This window comes from Drosophila busckii, chromosome 2R (assembly GCF_011750605.1).
Source record: "Drosophila busckii strain San Diego stock center, stock number 13000-0081.31 chromosome 2R, ASM1175060v1, whole genome shotgun sequence".
NCBI classification, from domain to species: domain Eukaryota; kingdom Metazoa; phylum Arthropoda; class Insecta; order Diptera; family Drosophilidae; genus Drosophila; species Drosophila busckii.
This window is the reverse complement of record NC_046605.1, coordinates 2029381-2048573: the sequence shown is the minus strand read 5'-3', so window position 1 is coordinate 2048573 and position 19193 is coordinate 2029381. Positions and strand designations below refer to the sequence as shown.

The 19193-nt window shown below is 42.6% G+C and overlaps 8 protein-coding genes across 11 annotated transcripts; 4 read left to right on the top strand and 4 right to left on the bottom strand.

Annotated features, from left to right (window-relative positions):
* The first annotated feature begins 959 nt into the window (after positions 1-959).
* Positions 960-1699, top strand: LOC108595412 (general odorant-binding protein 99a). The gene is made up of 2 exons (XM_017980640.1): positions 960-1084; positions 1143-1699. Exons 1-2 carry the CDS (start codon positions 1040-1042, stop codon positions 1530-1532), a joined length of 435 nt encoding a protein of 144 aa, XP_017836129.1. The 5' UTR covers positions 960-1039; the 3' UTR covers positions 1533-1699.
* A 766-nt stretch (positions 1700-2465) lies between these two features.
* LOC108597505 (polyadenylate-binding protein 2) lies at positions 2466-4730 on the bottom strand. Of its 3 annotated transcripts, none has more exons than XM_017984090.1 (6): positions 4503-4730; positions 4060-4274; positions 3455-3856; positions 3260-3393; positions 3123-3190; positions 2466-2496 (listed from the first exon to the last, which is right to left on the bottom strand). In XM_017984090.1, the coding sequence occupies exons 2-5, from the start codon at positions 4156-4158 to the stop codon at positions 3145-3147; spliced, it is 681 nt and encodes a 226-aa protein (XP_017839579.1). In that variant the 5' UTR covers positions 4159-4274; positions 4503-4730; the 3' UTR covers positions 2466-2496; positions 3123-3144. The 3 variants fall into 3 exon arrangements, with proteins under 3 accessions (XP_017839579.1, XP_017839581.1, XP_017839582.1); XM_017984092.1 differs by having other exon boundaries at positions 3123-3187; positions 4503-4726; XM_017984093.1 differs by lacking the exon at positions 2466-2496 and having other exon boundaries at positions 2969-3187; positions 4503-4726.
* Positions 4731-4843: 113 nt separating this feature from the next.
* On the top strand, positions 4844-5366 carry LOC108597506. Its single transcript, XM_017984094.1, has 2 exons — positions 4844-5011; positions 5066-5366. The coding sequence occupies exons 1-2, from the start codon at positions 4846-4848 to the stop codon at positions 5350-5352; spliced, it is 453 nt and encodes a 150-aa protein (XP_017839583.1). The 5' UTR covers positions 4844-4845; the 3' UTR covers positions 5353-5366.
* On the top strand, positions 5339-6574 carry LOC108597504 (snRNA-activating protein complex subunit 3). Its single transcript, XM_017984089.1, has one exon. The coding sequence runs from the start codon at positions 5363-5365 to the stop codon at positions 6497-6499; it is 1137 nt and encodes a 378-aa protein (XP_017839578.1). The 5' UTR covers positions 5339-5362; the 3' UTR covers positions 6500-6574.
* A 333-nt stretch (positions 6575-6907) lies between these two features.
* LOC108595371 lies at positions 6908-9030 on the bottom strand. Of its 2 annotated transcripts, none has more exons than XM_017980599.1 (3): positions 8535-9030; positions 7997-8471; positions 6908-7930 (listed from the first exon to the last, which is right to left on the bottom strand). In XM_017980599.1, exons 1-3 carry the CDS (start codon positions 8665-8667, stop codon positions 7459-7461), a joined length of 1080 nt encoding a protein of 359 aa, XP_017836088.1. In that variant the 5' UTR covers positions 8668-9030; the 3' UTR covers positions 6908-7458. The 2 variants fall into 2 exon arrangements, with proteins under 2 accessions (XP_017836088.1, XP_017836087.1); XM_017980598.1 differs by having other exon boundaries at positions 7122-7930; positions 7997-8474; positions 8535-9029.
* Positions 9031-9134: 104 nt separating this feature from the next.
* On the top strand, positions 9135-10323 carry LOC108595564 (TATA-box-binding protein). The gene is made up of 2 exons (XM_017980825.1): positions 9135-9984; positions 10045-10323. Exons 1-2 carry the CDS (start codon positions 9244-9246, stop codon positions 10321-10323), a joined length of 1020 nt encoding a protein of 339 aa, XP_017836314.1. The 5' UTR covers positions 9135-9243.
* A 61-nt stretch (positions 10324-10384) lies between these two features.
* Positions 10385-11262, bottom strand: LOC108595690 (eukaryotic translation initiation factor 3 subunit K). Its single transcript, XM_017980971.1, has 2 exons — positions 11088-11262; positions 10385-11021 (listed from the first exon to the last, which is right to left on the bottom strand). Exons 1-2 carry the CDS (start codon positions 11156-11158, stop codon positions 10424-10426), a joined length of 669 nt encoding a protein of 222 aa, XP_017836460.1. The 5' UTR covers positions 11159-11262; the 3' UTR covers positions 10385-10423.
* A 501-nt stretch (positions 11263-11763) lies between these two features.
* On the bottom strand, positions 11764-19193 carry LOC108594921 (protein stum). Its single transcript, XM_017980056.1, has 10 exons — positions 18571-19193; positions 18065-18514; positions 16905-18010; positions 15348-16640; positions 14817-15291; positions 12655-13290; positions 12490-12595; positions 12300-12426; positions 12054-12248; positions 11764-11992 (listed from the first exon to the last, which is right to left on the bottom strand). The coding sequence occupies exons 1-10, from the start codon at positions 19191-19193 to the stop codon at positions 11877-11879; spliced, it is 5127 nt and encodes a 1708-aa protein (XP_017835545.1). The 3' UTR covers positions 11764-11876.

Here is a 19193-nt window from a genome sequence, read left to right as displayed (position 1 = left end):
AGGACTTTAATTATTTGAATGCTATATACTCAAAAAGCACCATGAGCACTACTGATATGCCAAAGAACTTTATAATCGATCTTGTAATTGTTTTTGGGTCAATATTTGCAACCTACCCCCTTGCATTTTTTCAGAAGATTTTTTGCGAGATTTTGAAAATCCTTGAACGCAGATCAATAGATTTAATGCCCAGGAATTCAGAAATGCATGTTCTTTTGAAAGTTAAATTATAACAGAGGACTAAATGCTTAAAAAAGAATATAAGAGTAATATATAATAACGCAAAGGACCTCAGATATACATATAAACTTCATTGTATACAAAATATATTTTAAAAATCCTACCGTACTTTCGCTTTTAAATTTTAAATAGCTACATGAGCACTACAAACGGATTAAAGGACATTAGGGCTGTCCTGTCAATATTAGTGCAGTAACTCTTTACTCTTTTCCATCAAGTATTATGTCAAATACAAGATTTATTAGATTAAATTGAGTAATATGTTTATTGAGTACAATGGTAGTTTTCCATAGGAGACTCCGCCTCATAGACGAAGCAAACACAATAGATCTTGAGTAATTCAGCTCAAGCTGAGCTTTGTTCTGTTTATCAAATCAACAAGAAAATAGCAGATTTAGCTGATTATGATTTAGGTTTATGCAATGATAATAATACTGCTTAGGCCTGAGAGGTCAAGTCGCACTGATTTGTAATAATTTCATACAATTTACGGCAAATGTGCAGCAACAATAAACTAAATTGCAATTGTAAAAAAAAGAGCTTAGCATTAAACTATATACATATTTTTTATATAGAACTTTAGAGCCGAGTTTAAGGCAAACAAATGAAACGAACGTTCCAGATGCCTCACAACATACGAGTGCGACTCAATTGAGCGCCACTCAATTGGCACTTGAGTTCCATTTAAAGGGTATAAAAGCCAGAGCACGACACCAGTTGAGCAGCAGTTATCTCTGAGTAGCCAACGCGTACAAGTTCAACTTTGAATCAAATCCAAAAACCACAAATCCTTGCAAATATGAAGAACACCGTTGCTATTTTGCTGTGCGCCTTGCTGGGTCTGGTAAGTCTGGTAGTGCTAAAATATATATAATATAAGAATTAATTAATTGTGTGCTTAGGCCTCCGCTGCTGAGTACAAGCTGCGCACTGCCGAGGATCTGCAGAAGGTGCGCAAGGAGTGCGGCGATGCCAACAAGGTGACCGAGGTGCTGATCAACAAGTACAAGACCTTTGAGTATCCCGATGATGAGATCACCCGCAACTACATCAAGTGCATTTTCAACAAGTTTGATCTGTTCGATGACACCAAGGGCTTCAAGGTTGACCATCTGGTCGCCCAGCTGGGACAGGGCCGTGAGGACAAGACCATCCTGAAGGCCGATGTCGAGAAGTGCGCCGACAAGAACGAGCAGAAGTCACCTGCCAACGCCTGGGCCTACCGCGGCTTCAAGTGCTTCCTCAGCAAGAACCTGCCCTTGGTGCAGGCTGCCATCGCCAAGAAGAACTAAGTGCTGCTTCTCAACAAACACTGCCCTAAGTGCAAGCCAATTCCTCCTAAGTAGTATGGCCAACACGTTGAAGGCCTTTTAAATGCACAGTAATGTTAACTTTTGGCTTACTGCACTTTGTTCAATTTGAAATAAAAACCGTAAAATAGCGAGCTTTAAAATCAAAATATGTATTCACTTTTATTTAATTGAATTAAGACTTGACATAATAATGCTTAACATACAGACGCTCCGCATCCTCAGCCCGCATGCTCGCTTAGCAGAAACTCCAGATGATATCCAAACTGTTTACACTTAGATTTTACCTCGTCCCGCCCACAAAGCAAAGGCAGAGTTAAGTTGTTTAATTCGTTTATATTTCTCTTCATTTCTTCTCTTCAGCTTAATTATTTTTTCTTGCGAACTTTTTTTTATATTTGATTTTATTTTTTTTTTGCTTTTGTCTATTTTGTGTAATTCCAAGTCTGCTCTCTTTTTTATTTTGTTCCATTAAATATTTTTTTTTGCCATCTTTAGTACTTCTTTTTTTTTATTTTCATTCTGCTGCATTTATTTTCTTTTGTTCTCTTTTTTTTTCTTCAGCAGGATTCTTCATATATACATACATATAAATACATATATATATATACAAAATGTACTCTTTTTATATTGAAAAAATTAAAAAGTGTGTTAAAAAGGTGTTTTGTGGTGTTGGGTGCTTCAAAAAACATTATAGCCAAGTCAAGTTTATTTTTTCCTTGTAGATATTTTTTATTTTTCATTTTAAGGTTTCATCTTTTTTTAAGAAATATTTTTTTCGTTGTTGCTGTTGATTTGCATTTTTTTATTTCTTTTTTTGTGATATCTATATATAATACATATATATTTTTTAGCTGGCGTAATCTTTTGCATCTTTTTTTTTATTTATTTTTTGCAAAGAAGTTTTGGCAATAAAATGTTTTTTGAAATTATACATTAAAAAAATCTGAAATCAAATATTAATTAGATTAACGAAATGTGTTTTTGTTTTTTAATTCAAAAAAATGCATTGCACCTTCCCCTCTTACCGACTTTAAAATAATTTTTGTAATAACAGACGGAACAGATGGGGGATATATTGTCGCTTTTGATGGTGCTCGATTCGTTTGAATTTTATTTGGGCAGTCATGGCCTTAAGCATTATCATTGGATGCTTATGACCATCATCTAATTTGTGTTTCATATTTAGTATAGTAATTATAAATGAAAATAACTCAATAGAAATTTAAAAGAAATAAATTTGTTTTTGGTGTAAAAAATGTACTGTATCAATTTCTTATTTTAAAACATCGAACAACGATAACATTAATTTTGAATTACCAAATAAAGAGAATATATATTTAGAATCTGTGGATTCTAAAAAGAATTAAAGAAATTCTTGTAAAAAGATACAAGATCAGACTTTTTGGTGACTATTTCAATCAAAGCGGACAATCACATCAAAATTCTACATGCAATTCTAACTAAGCCTTGGGCTGAAGATAACATTCAGAAGTGTTAAGATCAATTTAATTGAAATATAATTTTGAAATGCCCGGAGAAAAGCTAATCTGTGTTTTTTTTCGTACTTACCTTACTAAGTTTTACGAAACAATCAATACGGCGCATAATAATTGGCGCGTCCGCGGTATCCACCTCTTCTGAAACGAAAGACAGACCGGCATTAGCGCATATCCTCAAAGCAAATGAAACCATAACAAGCTTCTTACATTGCCCGTCGAGTGCCACGGAAGGTTGAGTGACAACAGGAGCGGGAGACACGTGCGCCTCGGCCTCGGAAGCTGCCGCGAGAGAAACGATTTGTGGTTGAGAGTCCGGGACGGTTTGTGCGCTTTGACATGACCTACATAACAAACACTCCATTTAGTACATTTTAAAAAGAATAGTTATAATCAGAAATTTACCTTTATTTGCCTGCCGCGGAACAGAGTTTCATTCATAGCCAATGCAGTCTCAACAAATTCCTTTGAGCCAAACTCAATGTAGGCAAAGCCCTTGGGATGACCATCAGCCTTATTGCATAGAATGGTAACACGATTAATGGTGCCACAGCCATGGAAATGTGCCTCCAATTCTTCAGCAGATGCGCCATAATCCACATTGCCCACATAGACGGAGCGTGTGTCAATTTCCTGTTTCTCTTCTAGTGAAAGTGGCACTGTGGCCAGACCGGTTGATGAACCACCAGCCATTTGTTTGTCTACCTCAGACTGCATTTGCTTGATTTTCTCAGCCTCCTCCTCCATCTCTTTCACGCGCGCCTTGATGGCTTCCAGTTCAGGATCGATCTGCATTCCGCCGTCCTCCTTTTGTCCAAATTAGTTATATAAAATAATTTCAATTTAGTTCAAGACTAATGTATGCATTTGCCAAAAAAATGCGTTGTGCTTTGGCAGGCGACGCTTGGAAAATGGCTGCCGCTTTGTTGCACAAGCTCAAACACAAAGCTTTTTTTCGCGTGGGAGCTTTTTGCCAATCCAAACGGGTTTTTTTTGGCGCTCAGACTTACCTCAGTGTCAGCTGTAATATCAGTCTCCTGCTCGCCGTTAGTCTCTTCCAACGACTCCAAGAGCTGGTCTTCGTTTAAAGTAATATCTTCATCAGCCATGTTAACTTGTTTTATTTGTTTTGAGACTTTGGTTCTTTTTTGTTTATGTTTACTAAGCTAAACTTTAAAGCTTGTGGCGGGCGGCGGCACTCGTGTGTAATCGTTATCGTCTCTCACTGCAAAAATGAGAGCATGTGGTTAAAAAAAAGAGCACACAGATTTCACGCTGATTAATCAGACACGTTGGAAGAGAACTATAGTTGATTTATTGTGCGTCTCAATATAATTAACAAGATTTACATAGAAAAATCTGTGTCACACTTGTTTCTTTGCTTGAGTGAGCATGTGTAGTGAAATTATTGCCAAATGAGTCTCACATTTTTTTTTATGTTACACACACTTACGTCAAACAGTAGGTAGATTCGCTCAAAATGGCCGCTGCTTACAAAAATATGCCCACACGACAGCAAAATTACTTTTAAATGCGCTTTTAAATGATTTTAGTTGCTAGGGTATCACCAATTTATGTTTCCTCACAACTTTGTTAACAATTGACAACGGTTAAACCAATATTTTGTTTGCATTTGCAGCTAGCCGCCACTTTTTTCACGGAAAACAAAATTGTCAACGCAAACGCAGCGAAAACTAATTCGCTTCGATTTTCGACGATTTCGATAGTTCAGCGTAGCAGCACACTGTCATCCAGAGTGCCGGCCATTTGTAATTAAATTATTTATATCTTGTATAATGAACGATTCTGACTCTGAGTACGAAGAAACGGAATATTTGGTGTACGCAGACTTTAAAAAACATCTAGCGCCGCATCAGCTAAAACATGAAGATGCTGCAATTAAAATAATTGGCATTGAAAGCGATACGCCTATGGCCGAGATCAATGGTAACATTTTTAAAGGTAAGGCGACAACAACAAGCGTTGCATTTTAAAAGACAATTGTTTATTTTGCAGGGACCTATGATATGGCATTAGGCACACATTTGTTTTTCGAAAAAGACAAGGAAAGCTTAGCCGGTGATCCCCTTTACGAATCAGTTTGCCAGCAAAAATTTAAATTCAGCCATAAGTGTGATAAGGTAATAAACTTTGAGCGCTCATATATTGAAAACCTGGCGCAGGAAAAATCAAGCGTTAAAGTGGAAGACGAGCAGCAGCCCCAGCAAACAGGCGATAAACAATCACTTAAGTTAAGCATCAGCTACAAAGAGGCCATCAATAAATTTGGTGAAGAGCAATAAAGCCGCTGCTATGGAGCATGCAGTACAACCTGCGCAGCCAGCCTTAAATCTACAACAATTCCTAGCTGATTATAAGGCTACTCTAAGCGGTGGCAGCCAACCACCTTTCTACTTGCTGCCAGAATGTCCAGTACCATCCACAGTAGCCGCCAGCTGTTCATTGGAGCTGTTGGCGGCGCCAGATGATAACATAATCGAGCACTATGAGCCCGGCCCTGAGGTACAACGAACTAATTTAAGAAAGCCGCAAATGGAACAACATGTGCCAAACACTTATACTGCTATAACCAATCACAAAGCCAAATCTCGACGTAATCCTTTCACACGCACACAATATAGCTACAAATTAGCAACACCGCCACCCAGTGTGAAGCTGCTGGACTATGAGCTGGAAATAACTGTGCGTTTTTATAGACCACCGCGCGCTGCGCATCGTTACTACAAGCTGGAGCGTCCTGTCTTTGCGGAGGAGTTTATATGCTTAGGCAGCAATTATCTAACAGAATTGCGAGACAAAGTCAACTGCATCTGCAATGGCAAACGTTTTGTGGACATCAGCGAGAATCCAGAAGAGCCGCTTCCTGTGATTGACAGCAATCCTGGCTACTTTTTCATAAACAATACTTTCTACAATGATCAGCGCAATCCAAAGAACTGCGACTATTCTGAAACGGTGATTAACTGGGCGCGTACGGCACAAGGAATGGAGCAAGAAGAATTTAAGCGTGCTGCAATGGAGAGCACACGCTTTATAGATCTAACTGTTAGTCTAGGTACACCGCTGCATTATCTGCATCATGGCAACTGTGAGCATTTGTTTGTCTTCTCGCAACTGGAGGTGCTAACGCCACATAGCAAGCTAATAGATCGGGCGCTGTATCCATTTATGCGCGCCTTTAACACATTCAATCGACGCACTTGCTACATGTGTGGGCTGCGGTCATATCATTTTATAGTAGAGCAATCGCGTCGACAGCTGCATGATCCCTCCTATCTATGCCGCAAATGCTTCTATAGTTTCAACTATGTAAATGGAAAGAAAGTGGGCGAGTTCAAGGCATATCGCATCTATGACCGCGAAGAACAAACAGATGAGCAGCCTGAAATAGAAATCAGTGGTAATGAGGAGTCATCGGATTCGGATTGACTTGTATTTTTATTTCACTTTGATAAAATATATGCTGCAAACATAAAATTATCATGCTATTAAATAAGTTGTAACAATTACAAATTTAACTGTATTTTCTATAACATAAAGCTGCTTCTTAGACTTTTAGTTTAGGAATCAAATGCAAATTTCAACTTAAGTAATGCTAATAGTTTACTTTGTTAGTAATCAGGGATCGCAAGTAAGAGTTAAAAAAAAGTAAATTGAAAAAGTATCCAGGAATCTTAGACGTACTAATTTAGGATGCTGTATCCTGAAAACAGGATAAGCATTTAATTTTTATAAAACGACTTAATTTCAACTGAAAGTAAACTTTTTAAATTTCAAAAATTTCCAATTAAAGTTAATTTTTAACTTTTTAATTTGTTAAGAATCAAGAATTTGTTTTTCATTTAAATTATAACCGTTACGGTCCCTGTTTGTAATACACAGATTAGTACAAATATATTAATTAGTGCTTGTATAAACTAATTACAATATCAAATAGGCGCACAGACGTTTTTGACCAAAGTTCAAATAGACATAATGCCGATAACACGTAGTACTTAAAGTTAATACAGTAATAGAGTAAAAACACACATATATTCATATAGCTTATATATGTATGCATGGTATGTATGTCGTATATATATATAATAGTATATACGATATATAGTATCTAGTTTCGTTTGTGTGCGTGTTTAATTGCTTCTGAAAGACTTGGCGCTTTTAAAAGACAATTCACTTTAGTCAGGGACCAGCATTGGGAAAATTACAATAATATAATATAATAGTTTAAAAGTTTACGAAAATGCAAGCGACAAGAGTTTTTGTGTAGAGTTTGCGGTCCCTGCTCTATTTTGGCAGTGCCTTTAATGCGCTTCAGCTGCCTTAACCTCTTTGGTTTGCTTCCTCGCTTCCTTTAGTTTAAAGCTTATACCAGTGTATGGAACGCGCGCTTAGCTCTGGAACACCAGCTCACGCTTGACGCACAGATATTCAAGCATTTGTGCTGGCACTGGCAGCTGCATGAGCTTTGTGACGGGCATTTGGCTTTGTAGCACACGTCGGCAAAGATCCTGCAGTTTGGGCATATTCAAGTAACGACTTAATGGATACTTGAGAATCACTGGGAACGGCGGCTGCATCTCGTTGGGCACCTTAACAAAGCAGACAAAATTATCATTGGTGCAGCGACGCAAGATATCCTCAATCATCTCCACAATGGACTCGTATTTGAGCTCCTCAAAATGCCAAAACTCATCGCGATACTCCAGACGATAGTGCAGCGTCACATTCAATATGCGAAAGCTGAGCGTAAACTGTGAGCCGCTCGTCTCTGAGTCTCGCACCAAAAACGAACCTGTGGGCTTATCGCTTAGCTGACGTTGCGAGTCGCGCCTGGAGATCTCGCCCCAGTACCAAACTTGTCTGTGAACAATACAACAATTATTTAGCACACACAATGATTCATCATGAGAACAGGTTTATACATACTCCAGCATTTCTGAGCAGGCCTTATACATGACCTCATTTGGTGTATCCTGCTGTTCCAGCCACTTCTTGCGTATGAAACGCTTGTAATTGTGCGTAAATGTTAGACTAGGCTCCGAGCGTATGGGCGCCGTAAGAAACTCATACATGGCATCTGTTGTGCCACCATCGCTGTCACAATCATCGCCCATAGAGTGCCAATTGCGTAGCGCACTCAATCCCAGGCCCATCTTCTTGCGTATGCGTGTGAACACGTTCTTTTTGTCCTTGCGCTTGCCCAAGTTGCTGCCGTTACCGCCTAGCGTGTTGTCTCCAGCTGAACTGGTGCTGGCTGCCATGGTGCCTGCCATGGGTTCATTGTTGTTGTTTTGTAGCTGTGCTGTGTGTGGGGTTATGGAACTGCAGCAGGCCAGCGCTGAGTCAGACTTTTTGCGCCTGGTTAACGAATGGAACCAGCTGCGTTTCTCCTTTGTGCTCGCTGCTGCTGCCCAAGAGAGTTTATAAATAGTCATGCATAAACAAATGAAAAATTTATGCTTACGCTGTTCCACACTGCCGATTGCGCTTGTACTGGGTCGTTGTCGTATATTGGAGCTCGCATTGCCATCTGCTGTTGCAGCTGCGCCAGAAGCAGAAGCACCTTGGCCTTGGTTAGTTTTGTGCCCGTTGCTCATTTCGAGGCCAGCTTAGAGAGTGCTGAATAGTATTGATGAGTGAGGGGACTTGTATCCCACACGTTTTTTTACATCGTTGCACTTTAAGGTGATTTACGATGACTAACTTAATTAATGATAAGGAATTATTTGTTTTCGTTTTCTTTGTATACTTCTTGAATACAAGAAGTGTTTGGTGGCCTAGTGTGACAGAGACAGATATACTTTTTTTACTGGCTGCGCGCTCTTCATACGAATTTCTTCTTTTGAATTTCTGTAGAGCCAAGCGATATCTGCAGTAGAGTAGAGCGCGTATTGGCTTTATTAACACGAATACGCACTAACACATACTAACGCATAGCCAAATACATTTTAAAGTATGTTTTTAATTTAATTTTTGTTAATCATTCAAATGACCTTTTGAGAGCCAGTTCAGTTCACCATATGGAGAATAAATCGTTCAATTGAACTAGTCCGCAGTAAACCGACACATCTCTAATTTCTAAAAGAAAACGACGCGGCTTTTATTTTCACCAGAGACATTTAATTAAAAAACGCAGTTTAATCCCAAGGAGTAAACATAAACACACTACACAAATGGATGATATGCTAAGCCCAAGCTTTTCGCTGCCCAGCATTGGTGCACCCACGCCCATACATCACAGTCTGGACGCGGATCAACAAATAGAAGCACTACCCCATCAGGTCTACCACCCGCCAGTGCCAATACCACAAGATAACAGCTCAGCTGCTACGTCGGGGCATTCTCAATCCGATGGCAATAGTGGCTCCAGCGCAGTGGATGGCAGCAGCGGCAGTGGATTGTTTGGACATGAACCTTCACTGCCGCTAGCGCACAAGCAAATGCAAAGCTATCAGCCTTCGTCGTATCAACAACAGAATCCTGGCGGTAGCACGCCGCAGTCACTAATGCAGCCACAAACACCGCAAAGTATGATGTCACACATGATGCCTATGAGCGAACGCGGCGCAGATGCGTCTCTCAGCAATATACACCAGACAATGGGTCCGTCAACGCCCATGACGCCTGCCACGCCCGGCTCTGCTGATCCGGGTATTGTGCCACAGTTGCAGAACATTGTGTCTACTGTGAATCTATGCTGTAAGTTGGATTTGAAGAAGATAGCGCTACATGCGCGTAATGCTGAATACAATCCCAAGCGTTTTGCTGCTGTTATTATGAGAATTCGCGAACCTCGCACTACGGCGCTTATATTTAGCTCTGGAAAAATGGTCTGCACCGGCGCTAAGAGCGAGGATGACTCAAGGCTGGCGGCGCGTAAATATGCACGCATTATACAAAAGCTGGGCTTTCCCGTAAGAAATGCTCTACACTATACTGGGACCAAGTGTAATTAATCTCTATTTTATTTGCAGGCAAAATTTCTGGATTTTAAAATACAGAATATGGTTGGCTCTTGCGATGTCAAATTTCCAATTCGCTTGGAAGGTCTTGTGTTGACGCATTGTAATTTCAGCAGCTATGAGCCAGAGCTTTTCCCTGGCCTCATCTATCGAATGGTGCGACCACGTATTGTGCTACTGATCTTTGTCTCCGGCAAAGTTGTCTTAACAGGCGCCAAGGTTCGGCAGGAGATTTATGATGCCTTTGACAAGATCTTTCCCATATTGAAAAAGTTTAAGAAGCAGTCCTAAGTTAAGTGTGTCTAGATGTAAGCCTAAAGTTGACTAATGTTTAAATTTAAATAAAATGTATTTAGTTAGTTTTATATATTTTTTTTGTTCTCTCTAGAGCTTAGATACATTGCGCCATCAGTGCACCCACATTCTCGAATTCAATCTTCTCCGTAATATTCTTAGTTTTAATTTTGTCATCCTGAGTGGCTACAACCACCAGATCCTGACCCTGATGCTTCCAGCCGTTGCGCTTGATCCAGCTCTCCAACGTGGAGTCCTCAATGCCGCCCAGCAGCTCCTTCAACAGATCCTTCTTGATTGTCTGGAAAGTTGTGCCCACCACATGCGACACAAACTTGCGGATGGAATCGTGGAATCCAGTGATGTGGCGGAACATAGTGCGGTTCACTTCAGCGCGTTGCCAGAACAGTGTAAAGTCGGCACGCTCCAGTATATCAGCCAGATCAATAATGGTCTGTATATTCTCATCCTTCATCTGTTGTGGCAGCAACAAGCACTTGGCCATCACGAAGTCCGTATGCGGCAAGTTTGTCAGACACTTCAACAGGATTGTGTAGGTAATGTCAAAGTTCAGCATGTGAGGATTGAACTGATATAGCTTCAGCACAGCCAGATTGGCCTCCAAGTCATAGCTGTTGTTCTTAGCCTGGTCCTGCACGTACGATTCCAATGTCTTCAAATGGTCCGGATTGTAGCTGCACCCCAAATACAAAATAGAGGTTATGTTTATGTGTATTTGTTGTAGGGTCCGGCGCACTTACCGCTCAATACAGCCCAACATTTCCTGTATAGTTTGGCTTTGACCATTTTCCATTTTCACCAGATGGGCCATTTTCAATAAACAATGATTTTGTTACAAAAATAATCGTATTTAATGCAAAAAATGCAAAAATATACGCGCGTGGCTGCTTTTTGTTGTAGGACTACTAGAGATGTGACATATGCAGGGTTGTTGTAAAAACTGTCAATTAATGTAAATATTTTTACAAGCCGTTAAAACAAGCCTATTTAAACAAGGACAGTTGCTTGTAGTTAATAATTATAATAATATTTAGTTTATAATTGGAGTACTTTTATCAATAGGTCATTTTGCTGTTGGGCTATTGAATCTTCCCAGCACTGGCTGCTGTTAATATATCGAAATGATATTATCGCTTATCGTAATAACCGATACATTCTCTTCGTTTTCCTGTGAGTGTCATAATTTAAGTTTAAAGCCGTATTTGCTCAGTTAAAATAAGAAAACAGTTATAATTGTATTAATTTATTTATTGGTAAACAAATTCCCTTTACTTATATATTTAATTACTAGTTTTTCGGCTTGGACTCTTTTTCAATGAACTATTCAACCTAATAGCAAAAGTTTTTATAAATACTTATAAATAAGATACATTATGTATATATACAAATAGAAAGGAAAACATGTTGATAAGCTCCTTATGCCATGGAAGTTGCACGACTGTTATGTTCCAAATAACTTTGTTTGGGAAGTTTAATTGGAAGTGTAGATATATTATGGAAGCTAAACACTTAAGTTTATATTTGCGCCATTAAGTCTTTGCCGCTTCAGTTTCGGCGCGCGGGACAGCAGCGGCCGCCAATTCAGCTTGACGTTGCTCCTCTTCCAACTCAAGACGTTCCACCTTTTTAATTTTGCTAAGTTTCTCTGACAAACGAAAAGTGTTTAAATTAAAAAAGTTATGTGATTACTAAGCCAGACAACTTACTTGCACATTTCAGCATAATTGTGCCCCACCAGATTGACCATCCCCAGCCTACAAAGCAGAAGAGCACGCAAAAGAATTGTGCCACGGCTACAATGATGTTGATGATGAAGGAACCAATGCGTGCACGTGCGCTGTCAAACTGTGAGAATCTTGGAATGCCCACGCACAAGCAGAATAGGCCAGACAGCAATGTACCTAAGAAAGAAGCTGTAGAACTAGATGGTGTATAGAGACGAGGATACTTACCCAAGCCTGGAAAGACGACATTGCAAAAGGCACAAAACCAAGCTAGATAAAGCGGCAGCACCGGAATAGCGCCTTTCATTTTGGAATTATACTCAACCAGATCATTATGCAGCTTGCGACGTGTTTCCTAAAGGTATGTATAAGTAAATGTTTGAAACTCTAAGATTTTTAAGCATTTAGCAGTACTTACCTCACTTGCTGGCGGTGGCGCTATGCTTTGACGACGTGCATTGGAGGCACGTCGCGGCTGCTTACGGCAACAGAGCATCATAAGCCAGAAACGTTTGCAGCAACCACTACAAAAATAAAAGTTATTTTACTAAAAGTTCTCTTTATAGGCAATCTAAACACTCACACTTTGGGTGCAGCCTCTGCCGCTGCGACTGCTGTGGAAGGTGCCAGCGAAGAACCCTCAACTATAGCCGCATCTGTAGCACTTATACCCAGTTCCGCATCTGCATCGCGCCAAGCTACTCGCGGCTCACTGGCGGCGGCCTTCTTACGCCTGCATGGTATGCAAAAGCAACACTTGCTTAACTCCGTTTCATTGCCTGTAATGGGATCCACTCTATTCACCGAACGACAGCAGAATATCTTGCTCAGACACATGCCGCATTTGCCTTGCGGCTTGCTGCGATTCGCCTGCAGCGGCGTCATGCTTGCCGCACTCATTTTACTCTCCGAAGGAACTGTATCCGCTACAGTGGACTTTTTACGTAAACAACTACAGCAATTGGATGCGGGCCAACATCTGGACTTTTTCTTTTGGGCTTGACGCTCATCTACTATCTCTACATGCGCTGCTGTGCTGGCGCTGCTACGTGCACTGGAGAGCACGGGCTGCTCCTCTAGGGCGGTGCCATGACGCTCTTTTCTTAGGCCACAGCAACGAAAGCAATGAGAGCGACGAAATCGCATGCACAGCGTAGAGCAGCAACTGCAAAATCCTTTTTTGGTCACATCATCTTTGAGAAACTCTTGGCTGCTGGTTCTGCAAATGAAGGAAAGCGCTGATGTATATACATTGCGGTAAGTAGCTACTATATACTAAGCAAACTATATATTCAATACGTTATTCCAACTTGGCTCTTCACTTTTCACTCTGCTGCACTGACCATCACTTTTTATGGTTATCCTTAAGAAACTTTACCTTTATCTAACTAATTGCTGTCTTGGTCTTGCTACAATAATCACCAGCTGGGTAATAACCATAACCTCAGGTCCTTGTTGTGTGCATACTTAGGCTCTGATTGCATGGATGTAATTTGCATACATGTATGAAAGTACTTTTATTATGCAAATCGATTTCGTGTCCTCAGGCAACGGTCCTGCATTGGTGCCATTATAAACATTAGCATTTTTAATGAGTTTTATATGCAGCTCGAGACTGCGATAAAGATGAAGTGCAGCTAGCCTAGCTTGAGTTTTAATTCATGAAATTCCCATTCAGTAGCTCAGATGTCTTACATAGTATATTGCTATGCGTATAGCAAAGTTCAAGGTCAGTTCCTATTGCGTTGAGTAATATCATAAATATGCTAAATAAAATACACACACACACACTGCCTCACTTACACAATTGTTTTCAACTTTGACCACGTGCCAAATAAACTCACAAAGTTAAGGTTCACATGGCTTTAGGCCAACGACCAAATACATTTGCTCGAAGGTCAATAGGAAGAGCCATAAATTCAGCTTGATGTTATGTTATATAGTTAATTAATTATGCTTGAAAGTCCTTCGCTTTGATTTACCTAAAGAAATATTTATCAGCTTCGAATGAGTTTTGTGGCAGATCTATATTGAATATAACGGAATTCTTTTTCTTTTTAGCTAACATATTTAAATTAAATAAATTACTAAACACTTTTATATATAGCAGTAAATATTTTTTGAGCTGCGCTTGGCGCGATTGTCCGGCGTAAACTGATTTGTTATTGCGGCAAGAAACTTTGGACATGCCGTGCAAACTGTTTTCCACTCTAAGTACTAAGTGTGTGCGTGTGTGTAAGCCACAACTGCTTGGGCTTACTGGTCGGTCACCCAATTTCTTCTAGTTAGCCCCACTACATATATATATATATGTTAGTATATATATTGAAGGACGCTTTCGCTCACGACAACGTTGAGGACGACAAGCCAGTGAGCGGATATCCTTAAAGGCGTTTCGTAGCGCACTCAGTCCCTTGCTTGGTAAAATTTATTGACGCGTTTATGAGTGCTACTTGTGCTGGTATATGTGCACCACTAGCTATACGTGTATATGGGTATGTGGGCATACGAGATTGTGGTATAAAGTTGTGGTCCAAAGTTTTTACGTATCAAAAGGCGGTGCAGTAGTATAGTTATTGTTGCTGTTGTTGCTACGGGTTGGAGGGATTTCCGGGTATGTAAATTTTAGTGGCCAAGGGGTCTGGCATATATAATTTGGAGACTTTAGCCACGTTGCAAAAACTTAGTAGAGTTTGCAAGCATTGAACTTGAGTTTTCCATTGCAGACTGTTTGGGTTTACTTACTTGGTCACTCCGCCACTGCCTGCAGTGGAGCCTTGTCCGTCTGGCGATAGTCTCTTATCATCCACTTGAAAATCATCTCTACCAGGCGTTGAAGTCACTTGCTCCAATTCCGCTGTTGAATCCTCTTGCGTGTTGGGGCGCTCATTGTCAATTTCAGGCATTGCTGTTATTGAATGTGCATTCACTTTAGTTGTGGGCGTGCTGCTGCCATTAGCAGCATTCACTACCGATATAGACGCTTCTATAGGTTGCGTGGGTGGTAGCGGCGACTTTTGTGCCTCTGCAGCGTTGTTCAAAGCATTGCCGCCATCTGCAGTGTCCAGACGTGAACTTGAGTCAGGCTTAGTTACGCCGCTGGGTGTGGGTGAGGCGCCGTGCTCAGCTTTAGCTTCAGCTTCGTGCGTTTTGGGCTCAGCTACTTCATGCAACGTCTTTTGTGCTTCCGTGCCATCACTCAAGTCTTTGGGCTTTGACGCTGTGTAGAGTGTAGAGTTTTGTTTAATTCGCTTACCATTTAGCCAATACACTTACCTTCTGTTGTAGTTTCATGCACAGTGGCCACTTTGCGCTGCTGCGCCGAATCCACGCGTTTCTTGTTGCTCATTAAGCTGAGGCGCGAGCTCATGCGCACCAGCGTGCCCATATTGGAGCCTTGTCGTTTAATGCTAGTGTTGCTACCTACTTCATTTCTTACCGCTGGTAATGCTTCCGCTGCTTGCAGCACTGCATTGCCTACCTGTACAGCCAAAGGATTAATATCCGTTGCTGTGTCAGCTGCAGGAGTTTTTACTTTATTTTCATGCTCAGGTGTTGCTTTATGTTTGGCCTTGGGTGTTGCACTTGTTGCATTTGTCGCTGCACTTGCTGTATTCGCCGCATTCGCTTTTGCTGTATTCGCCGCGCTGTCTGCAACTTTTTTGTTGCTCTGATTTGAGGCGGTTCGTGTCAAGGGTCTGGGTAGGCCACTGTTGCCATTGGTTTTTGTCTGTGCTTTACTTTTGCCATTATCAGTTGCTTGCGTCTTGGCCGGCGTTTTCTTGGCCATTTGCGGACTCTTTTGTTTTGCTGCGGGTTTCTTGGGCGTTGGCTTTGTTAGCACTTTACTGCCTGTGCGTTTTACACTTGTCTCTGCTTTGCTGCTTACTGTTGTTGTTTTCTTTTTGGCACTTTCTGTCTTTAGGGATTTTTCTTTGGGTTTCGCTGTCGTTGGTATTTTGCCTTTGACTGCACGCGGAGTTTTTGGTTTTTCGGCTGTTTTTGCGGGCGTGGTCAGCGCCGCTTTCTTGGAGGGAGTGCTGAGCTTACGCATGCTGCCATTGGTGCTTGTAGGGATGCGTGAGCGGGAATTGCGACGTTTGCTGGCATCGGCGGAGGAATTGGATTTAACTGCTGGAGCTGTCTTGGGTGACTTTTTGCCTAACTTGACAGGACTTATTGACATGCGACGTCCAAGCATGGGCTGTGGACTAACAGACACTGATTTTCTGCGATTGGGCGTGGTGGTGGAGTTGCCACGACTACTACGCGACATGGCGGCAGGTGAAATACTGGTGGATCTTAAGGAAGAACGCACACTCAGCCGTGAATTTGCGCGTGAATTAGCAACGGAATCACGCGCTTGTGTTAGACGCGAGCTTGGTCTGGAAGGTGGATCTCTGGACGTGGGACGGGAGCCATAAAAGCGCGTGGGTGTTAGGCGTGCATCCAGCATATTGATCTGTCCTGACGGCGAGCGACTGTTGCTGGCGCGTGAATTTCGACCTGAAGGCGTTTGCATAAAGTCCTTCAACGGCGAATTGGAGTGACTACCACGTGAATTTCGTCCTGATGCAGTTTGCATAAAGTCCTTTATGGGAGAATTTGATTGACTAATGCTCCCACGTGAATTGCGTCCTGATTGCATTTGCAAAAACTCCTTTAGCTGCGCATTCGAGTGACTAATGCTGGTGCGTGAATTACGTCCTGATGGAGTTTGCAAAAATTCCTTTAGTGGTGAATTGCTGCCACGTGAATTGCGTCCCGATGGCGTCTGCATAAACTCCTTGAGTGGTGAATTAGAGCGACTGCTGCCGCGTGAGCCCTGACGACTGCGCACGGGTATGCGCGAAATGGAATCGCGACGCAGCGAGAACTCGGAGGCGCTATCATTATGCGCAGCTTCATAGGCTGCGCCATGCAGCGGACTCTGCGGCTGGCTGGCATCCTTGTTGGGTGTGCCTATGATGGGCGACAAGCTGCTGGGTTTGGCAATCTTGGCGCGCCTATTGTGCTCCTTGCTGACAATAGACTGACGTCGAGGACTTTGCTGAGGCGGCGCGTACACAGATTTGCGTCTAGTTGTTGTGGCTGGCAGCGTGGAGAGCGTGGGACGGCGAAAACTAAAATCGGAGGTGGTAATGCTGCTCAAATTGGAGCTGCGTCGATCCGATGCGGTTTGTGTGGAGCTGCGTCGTTCGGGCGAAGTAGAGCTGGAGCGCCGACGCGCCTGCAGACGTATAGGTTCCAATGTGGGCTTGCTCACTGCCAAGTCATCCAGACTTAGCCAATTCGAACGTGCTGCTGGCAGCTGCGGCGGCGACTCCTGCTGTTTGTTCACAACGCCCAGCAGTCCACGCTGTGCGCGTGTGGGATTTGGATTTGGCTTTAAAGAACGCGGCACTGTTCCCGGTGGTATAACACTCAGCTCCTTGTGCAGCTCCATATTGGAGCGATGAAAGCGTGGAATGGAGCTGCGATGGGCATCTGTAATAAGCGGCAGCGTTTCCAAGCTTTTGATGCGCTGACCAAAGGGTGAATTGCCGATGGAGCTACGACGATGCGCACGCGGCGTATACGTGTCCACAGAGGAGGTTAACGAGTCACGCTGCTGCAATATGCCTTTGGTGGGCATGGCTAGCTTGCTGGGACTGTAGCCACCAGCGCTCATGTTGAACTGCACCGAGGGACGCGGAGAATCATCGTTTGGAATTTGTGGCAGCGGCAGCAGCTGTGGCAAGCGTGCTAAAGATTTTCGACGTGCTGGACGCACAGGCGCTGCTGCTGCTGCGCCAAGTGAAGAGGTAGTTGTGGACTGTATGGAGTGTCTAGCTGCGACTGGACGACTGCGTCGCGGCGTAGCTTGCGGTGAAGGTTTGGGCGAACGCACCGATAATATGGTAAAGGAAGATTTTTTATGTAGACGCGTTTCACCCACACTGTAAGCAAGAATTATTTATTTTGTCGTACTACTAAGTATAGCTCAAACTTACCGATAATCTCCACCGGTGGATATAGAATCCTTAAAAACCACTGGTGACATTTGCCCGCTCATCGAAGGTGTTTGCGACTGCAGTTGCGTCAACTCTGTCTTTGTAGTTATATCGCTTATAAGACTAGCGGATCTATCTCTTCTATATGCCTGCAATTCGTTGCTTTGCTGTTGCATAAACTGCTGCGGTGAGAGTATCAAATTTCTATCCATAGTGGAGGTGGGTGTTGGTAATGCGTTGCCAGTCAATTGCTTCTCATCGCCGCTGCTGCTGCCATTCGAATCCTGCAGCATGGTAGCCAAGGGTGAAAATTGCATTTCATCGTTTTTCATGCACATAATGCTCTTCGAACTGGGACGCAGCTTGGGTATGCGACTAAATTCTGCAAAGTGTTGCGAAGTGGGGCGATACCAGTCCAGAGTAGTGCTGCTGTAGGAAGCGGATAAGGGTCTGCAAGCAATAGTTGGGACAATTAATAAGCAAGCAAGTTAAACACAACAGCTAACCTGTTGCACATCGTGGGTTCTGGTGTAGGCTCAAAGATTTCCGCATAATTGTCTGTGGTCTGCTGCTCAAAGTCGCATTCATACACTTCAGGATTGTTGACTATATGCTGCGGTGTTAGCAGCTGAAAATTCGGTGAATTCAGCTGCTCGGAGCTTGAGCCGCCGCTGGAGTTGGGCAGTATTTGTATATCGGGCGGTTGTAGGCGTGGCATGCTGCTCAGACTAGCGTAGGGCACATTGGAAAAGAGGCGGCGTGCTGCTGGTGGCGCTATTAACGTATCCAGTGCTACAGCTGCTACTAGTGTGTCCTCCTCCGAGCTTTGCAGCTCAAAGGAGCCAGCGCGTATGCTTTCGAATGCCGCTGTGCCAAAGTAATCCTCTGGCTGCGGCGGCGGCACTGGATCACCAAAGAGACTGCTATAAGCGTGCGTGCTCTGCTGCGAGTTCAAGCGCGCGCTGCTGCTGCCTTGAGCTGAGGGCGACATTGCGGGGTTGTTGGCGTAGCTAAAGTCTACAGAGATTATAGCGGGCGTGGCTGGATCTGGCGTCTGTATGCTTTGGCTTATTGTCGCTAGCGGTCGAGTGGGGGATGGCGTTGATGAATATGACAATGTTTGCTGCAT